At 46.6% G+C, this 7,572-nt stretch overlaps 1 protein-coding gene across 1 annotated transcript in view; it reads left to right on the top strand.

Annotated features, from left to right (window-relative positions):
* Window positions 1–6,943, top strand: part of LOC133540675 (ceruloplasmin-like) — a 45,958-nt gene extending 39,015 nt beyond the window's left edge. The window contains exons 11-15 of the mRNA XM_061883491.1: window positions 1,707–1,798; window positions 1,896–2,035; window positions 6,348–6,404; window positions 6,508–6,613; window positions 6,685–6,943. Of these exons, the coding sequence (XP_061739475.1) occupies window positions 1,707–1,798; window positions 1,896–2,035; window positions 6,348–6,404; window positions 6,508–6,613; window positions 6,685–6,710 (421 nt within the window). The 3' untranslated portion in view covers window positions 6,711–6,943. The remainder of the gene's footprint in view (window positions 1–1,706; window positions 1,799–1,895; window positions 2,036–6,347; window positions 6,405–6,507; window positions 6,614–6,684) is intronic.
* The last annotated feature ends 629 nt before the right edge of the window (window positions 6,944–7,572 follow it).

Here is a 7,572-nt window from a genome sequence, read left to right on the forward strand (position 1 = left end):
TACTCTTTGTACAGTCTTCCACCACGCTCTGACGAAAGTTTCTTTTATTTGGACTTTCCCTGATTACATGACAACAAATGTTTCTAAAGGGAGGGGGGTCATAAACATCCGTTGCTTTTGGTTACTAAACAGTTCAAGGAAAAGATGCCTGGAGGGGGGTTAGGTACTGCTTGTTCTACGCTTTGTAGATCTCCGGTAAACACAAAATATTCCTGTGTATTACAATAGATCAAAGGAGCCGACGCCTTCATGTCACTTCCCATCCTACACATTGGAGTTTTACAAGCCTTTTATTGGTACGATCAAAGACAGCTTTTGTCTGCTCGCCGGGAACTCATTGAAACACAAAGTTTTGCAATAACTTAGATACAATTATTCTGACACCTCTTAACAAAATTCAGCTAAATTTGTTGGTTTTCTGGCATGGACTTGTTTCTTCAGCATTGTCCACACGTTTAAGTCAGGACTTTGGGAAGGCCGTTCTAAATCATTCTAGTCTTCCTTATCTTTCTTCAGTTTTAAAAGTCTCTGTCTCGATGGAGATCTTCCTTTACTACTGCTTCAATTGAAAGTCCAGTTTAGAAAACTGATTCATTTTAGATATGTAATCCTCCATGTTAAAAGTGCAAGCGAGAGGAAAAAAATAAACAATCGCTGCTCACTCTTGCTGCCTGTTGTCACTTCTTCTGCAGCCGAGTAGTCGCAAGAAGGATCACTAGCGCCCTCTACCACCAGGAGGCGGGAGTCATTTAATGACTCATATTTGACACACGCAGCTACGGTATATTAATAAAACATAGCTGCTTACTGTTCTTTTTGTCATGATCCACATCTTGGATCATGGCATATTCTGGTTTTGGTTCTGTTTATCACATTCTGTCTTGTATTTGTCTTCCTCAGTTCTTTGTGGCACTTCCTGGTTTTGTTTCCGTTGTCATAGTTACCCACTTAGTGTCACCTGTCTCTGCTTTGATCACGCGCACCTGCCCTTGATTATTTATCTCCCGCCTCTGTTTGACATTCAGTCTTGGACTCTTCTGTTTTCTCCCACGCAACAGATGACGTCACATTCCGGCATTGTGGTAACTATTAGCGCTCGATTAGCTTCCACGCTATTTTGTTTGTTCTTTTCCCTAGTTCACGCTAGCGCTTTCTGTTCTTCCTAGCTTCCAAGCTAGTTCTGTCGTTTTGTTTGTTAGTGCCTTCATGCAAAGTGTTTTGTTTCCTAGTTTTATTTTGTTCTTTAGTGTGTAAAAAAATCATTATCCTTACCCTCACGCTGTGTTTCATCTTCCGCTGCACCCACGAGAGAACAACTCGTCACCACAATGCCACCGAGACGTCACACTTTTTAGCATATTCAATAGCTTGGACCTTAAATCCTACTGAATAGCTCTTAATCTTCTTCCCTTCATGCCATTTCAAATGATTGAAATCAGCCTCCTCCATTTTGAAAATGATGACAGGTGAAGTGTCACTCGTGACGTGACGAGTTTGACCCGGTGGAAATTCTAGACATGCGCTAATAAAAATAATATTTTGCGAAACGAGTTTGACCCGGCAGAAATTCTAGACATGTGCTAGTAAAAATAATATTTTGCGAAACGAGTTTGAGCCGGCAGTAATTCTAGTCAGGCGCATACAATATATCCGGCGGCAATTCAAGGAAATACTGTATTTGTTGATCTGCAATGTTTGTGCACCAGGTATTTGGATGACAACATCAGGACTCACATCAGGAACCCACGACAGAACTTGAAGGATGACGAAACCTTCATAGAAAGCAACAAGATGCACGGTGAGAAAAACACACTTCCTGTGCGGCATCGTCCAAACACCACCTTGACAGACAGGTGTCCCCAACCAATAACTGGTGTCCCTGCATTGACTTGCAGCCATTAATGGTTTGGTATACGCCAACCTCAACGGCTTGAACATGGAGGTCGGCGACAAGGTCTACTGGTACCTGATGGGGATGGGCAACGAGGTGGACATACACGGTGTACACTGGCATGGTCACAGTGTGGAATATAAGGTAAGTCACATCACAATCTACAACTCCTATTTCTTTGTAATTGGAGCACGTACTTGTTGGTCACACAAAAAAACAGTCACGAAGTTAGTTTCTTTTATGAAGTTATTATGACTCTACTGAAAACGTGAGGGTCAAAAGTATACATACAGCAATGTTAATATTTGCTTACATGTCCCTTGGCAAGTTTCTGTCAAGGCGGGACAACTCGGGACATGGCGATTAGGTAATTGTGACTAAAAAGGTACAAACACTGCGGAGGCACAACTTGGCTAAAGAAACAAAACTAACAGTTCAACATAAACTATGAACATAACTGTGACTAGAAAAGAACAGCATAAACTGTGGCATGACACGAGAACAGAGCATGGAACGAACACAGTGAACGCCAGGGCGACCGACAGAAAATGACAGGCTTAAATAGTGATGTGGTCATTGAAAACAGGTGCGTGAGCATCACGGCCACGCGCCGGCAAAGCTGCAGACACTCGCTCATCAGCGCACCTGGGACTAATGAGATAGGACTGCATCAAGACCAGTGGACCCGATGATCCTTTGCTGGAACGTAGTTAACTCTATGTAGTAAGCATCCTGTATCTGGGTTCCCCTCCTGCGGACTTGCTCTCTCGTTGTGACTTCCTTGTTACCGCGTCCAATGTCCTTTGTGCTACCTGAACGAACACAGTGAACGCCAGGGCGACCGACAGAAAATGACAGGCTTAAATAGTGATGTGGTCATTGAAAACAGCTGCGTGAACATCACGCCCACGCGCCGGCAAAGCTGCAGACAGTCGCTCATCAGCGCACCTGGGACTAATGAGATAGGACTACATCAAGACCAGTGGACCCGATGATCCTTTGCTGGAACGTAGTTAACTCTATGTAGTAAGCATCCTGTATCTGGGTTCCCCTCCTGCGGACTTGCTCTCTCGTTGTGACTTCCTTGTTACCGCGTCCAATGTCCTTTGTGCTACCTGAACGAACACAGTGACGCCAGGGCGACCGACAGAAAATGACAGGCTTAAATAGTGATATGGTCATTGAAAACAGGTGCGTGAGCATCACGCCCACGCACCGGCAAAGCTGCAGACAGTCGCTCATCAGCGCACTCGGGACTAATGAGATAGGACTGCATCAAGACCAGCGGACCCGATGATCCTTTGCTGGAACGTAGTTAACCCTATGTAGTAAGCATCCCGTCTGGGTTCCCCTCCTGCGGACTTGCTCTCTCTTTGTGACTTCCTTGTTACCGCGTCCAATGTCCTTTGTGCTACCTGAACGAACACAGTGACGCCAGGGCGACCGACAGAAAATGACAGGCTTAAATAGTGATGTGGTCATTGAAAACAGGTGCGTGAACATCACACCCACGCGCCGGCAAAGCTGCAGACAGTCGCTCATCAGCGCACCTGGGACTAATGAGATAGGACTGCATCAAGACCAGCGGACCCGATGATCCTTTGCTGGAGCGTAGTTAACCCTATGTAGTAAGCATCCCGTCTCTGGGTTCCCCTCCTGCGGACTTGCTCTCTCCTTGTGACTTCCTTGTTACCGCGTCCAATGTCCTTTGTGCTACCTGAACGAACACAGTGACGCCAGGACGACCGACAGAAAATGACAGGCTTAAATAGTGATGTGGTCATTGAAAACAGGTGCGTGAGCATCACGCCCACGCGCCGGCAAAGCTGCAGACAGTCGCTCATCAGCGCACCTGGGACTAATGAGATAGGACTGCATCAAGACCAGTGGACCCGATGATCCTTTGCTGGAACGTAGTTAACTCTATGTAGTAAGCATCCTGTCTCTGGGTTCCCCTCCTGCGGACTTGCTCTCTCCTTGTGACTTCCTTGTTACCGCGTCCAATGTCCTTTGTGCTACCTGAACGAACACAGCGACGCCAGGGCGACCGACAGAAAATGACAGGCTTAAATAGTGATGTGGTCATTGAAAACAGGTGCGTGAGCATCACGCCCACGCGCCGGCAAAGCTGCAGACAGTCGCTCATCAGCGCACCTGGGACTAATGAGATAGGACTGCATCAAGACCAGCGGACCCGATGATCCTTTGCTGGAACGTAGTTAACTCTATGTAGTAAGCATCCCGTCTCTGGGTTCCCCTCCTGCGGACTTGCTCTCTCCTTGTGACTTCCTTGTTACCGCGTCCAATGTCCTTTGTGCTACCTGAACGAACACAGTGAACGCCAGGGCGACCGACAGAAAATGACAGGCTTAAATAGTGATGTGGTCATTGAAAACAGCTGCGTGAGCATCACGCCCACGCGCCGGCAAAGCTGCAGACAGTCGCTCATCAGCGCACCTGGGACTAATGAGATAGGACTGCATCAAGACCAGCGGACCCGATGATCCTTTGCTGGAACGTAGTTAACTCTATGTAGTAAGCATCCCGTCTCTGGGTTCCCCTCCTGCGGACTTGCTCTCTCCTTGTGACTTCCTTGTTACTGCGTCCAATGTCCTTTGTGCTACCTGAACGAACACAGTGACGCCAGGGCGACCGACAGAAAATGACAGGCTTAAATAGTGATGTGGTCATTGAAAACAGGTGCGTGAACATCACGCCCACGCGCCGGCAAAGCTGCAGACAGTCGCTCATCAGCGCACCTGGGACTAATGAGATAGGACTGCATCAAGACCAGCGGACCCGATGATCCTTTGCTGGAACGTAGTTAACTCTATGTAGTAAGTATCCCGTCTCTGGGTTCCCCTCCTGCGGACTTGCTCTCTCCTTGTGACTTCCTTGTTACCGCGTCCAATGTCCTTTGTGCTACCTGAACGAACACAGTGAACGCCAGGGCGACCGGCAGAAAATGACAGGCTTAAATAGTGATGTGGTCATTGAAAACAGGTGCGTGAGCATCACGCATACGCGCCGGCAAAGCTGCAGACAGTCGCTCATCAGCGCACCTGGGACTAATGAGATAGGACTGCATCAAGACCAGTGGACCCGATGATCCTTTGCTGGAACGTAGTTAACTCTATGTAGTAAGCATCCCGTCTCTGGGTTCCCCTCCTGCGGACTTGCTCTCTCCTTGTGACTTCCTTGTTACCGCGTCCAATGTCCTTTGTGCTACCTGAACGAACACAGTGACGCCAGGACGACCGACAGAAAATGACAGGCTTAAATAGTGATGTGGTCATTGAAAACAGGTGCGTGAGCATCACGCCCACGCGCCGGCAAAGCTGCAGACAGTCGCTCATCAGCGCACCTGGGACTAATGAGATAGGACTGCATCAAGACCAGTGGACCCGATGATCCTTTGCTGGAACGTAGTTAACTCTATGTAGTAAGCATCCCGTCTCTGGCTTCCCCTCCTGCGGACTTGCTCTCTCCTTGTGACTTCCTTGTTACCGCGTCCAATGTCCTTTGTGCTACCTGAACGAACACAGTGACGCCAGGGCGACCGACAGAAAATGACAGGCTTAAATAGTGATGTGGTCATTGAAAACAGGTGCGTGAACATCACGCCCACGCGCCGGCAAAGCTGCAGACAGTCGCTCATCAGCGCACCTGGGACTAATGAGATAGGACTGCATCAAGACCAGCGGACCCGATGATCCTTTGCTGGAACGTAGTTAACTCTATGTAGTAAGCATCCCGTCTCTGGGTTCCCCTCCTGTGGACTTGCTCTCTCCTTGTGACTTCCTTGTTACCGCGTCCAATGTCCTTTGTGCTACCTGAACGAACACAGTGACGCCAGGGCGACCGACAGAAAATGACAGGCTTAAATACTGATGTGGTCATTGAAAACAGGCGCGTGAGCATCACTCCCACGCGCCGGCAAAGCTGCAGACAGTCGCTCATCAGCGCACCTGGGACTAATGAGATAGGACTGCATCAAGACCAGCGGACCCGATGATCCTTTGCTGGAACGTAGTTAACCCTATGTAGTAAGCATCCTGTCTCTGGGTTCCCCTCCTGCGGACTTGCTCTCTCGTTGTGACTTCCTTGTTACCGCGTCCAATGTCCTTTGTGCTACCTGAACAAACACAGTGACGCCAGGACGACCGACAGAAAATGACAGGCTTAAATAGTGATGTGGTCATTGAAAACAGGTGCGTGAACATCCTGATGATTGAGGGAATCATGAAACAGTTCTGTAGAGACGAAGTAGTCTTGTGATTTTTCCCACATCTACATATTGCGTTCTACCACGGTATCGAGCACTATTCTCTGGATAATCCAATCAAGACATATATATATATATATATATATATATATGTATATGTATAGTATATATCTTGCAACCTTAATTCATAATATTACAAGTTCCACAGTGTCATGTGTTCTTTTCCCCCAGCTGGGCGGAGGCCCGCATACAACTGATGTCTTCCAGCTTTTCCCGGCCACCTTCCAGGTAAAGCTGACAGCCAAATTTCCCCAGAAAAAAACCCCATTAAGATTTGCAGTCGTCGTCTTTTTACGCCTATATTTGGTCTCCTTCCTTCCTTCCTGCCTAGACTGTAAAAATGCGGCCGCAGTACCCGGGCAGGTGGATGCTGCACTGTCACGTGACCGACCACATCAAGGCTGGCACGGTGGCCATGTACACCGTCAAAGAAAAAGGTAAGGGACGACGGGAAAATAGAATATATAGTGGATTTTTATTTTTATTTTTTTTTTTTTTCATTTTTTAGCGGCGAGGAGTAAGTTCCTTGGTTGAGAATGTGAAGAAAAAGGATCAAGCTGGACCCAGACATGTTTTATTTGAGCTTATTAGAATGACTTGGAACACTGGTGATAACAGTCTTTTGGCAGCAGGGGGCGCTCTGACTACAACTATAAAGAATTCATTTTGCAACACCTGGAAGTACCTCAAGTCTAAAGATGTTCTAAATGAATCAAAAGGTATCTTTTTTTGTCTCCTTACCAAAATAAAGTTAATTTGAAATATTAGTTTAACTTCTGCAGGATGTCGTCGTCGTGTCTTATTAGTTGCTTCATTACCTGTTGTGATGCTTTTGACATAATCCCTTTGTCAAAATACGTTGGAATAAACCGCCTATAATAATAATCATAATAGATTTTATATGTAAAAAAAAAAAAAGCAACCTCGAAGTGCTACAGTGTATTAAAAAGTAAATAAATAAAATGATAGTAAAAATAAAAACTAGAACTGCCTAATAACTAGAACTATATATTTAAAAAAAATGTTTTTATTTTTTAAAAGAAGGGTTTTAAGCCTTTTTTTAAAAGGCATCCACAGTCTGTGGTGCCCTCAGGTGGTCAGGGAGAGCATTCCACAGACTGGGGGCCCGGTCTCCCATTGTTTGTAACTTTGTCCTCGGAGGCTGGAGGAGGTTAGCCGGTCTGGAACGGAGGGGTCGAGTAGTTCTTTGATGTAGAGGGGGGCTTTTCCATGGAGGCACTGGTGGTTTAGTAGGGAGACTTTGTATTCAATCCTGAGTGTAACAGGAAGCCAGTGAAGGGATTTGAGAACTGGTTCGATATGGTCATATTTCCTCATTCTCGTCAGGATCCTAGCAGCACTATTCTGTAAGTAATGCAGCTTCTGGATCTTCTTG

The sequence above is a fragment of the Nerophis ophidion genome, linkage group LG22 (assembly GCF_033978795.1).
Source record: "Nerophis ophidion isolate RoL-2023_Sa linkage group LG22, RoL_Noph_v1.0, whole genome shotgun sequence".
Lineage (NCBI taxonomy): Eukaryota > Metazoa > Chordata > Actinopteri > Syngnathiformes > Syngnathidae > Nerophis > Nerophis ophidion.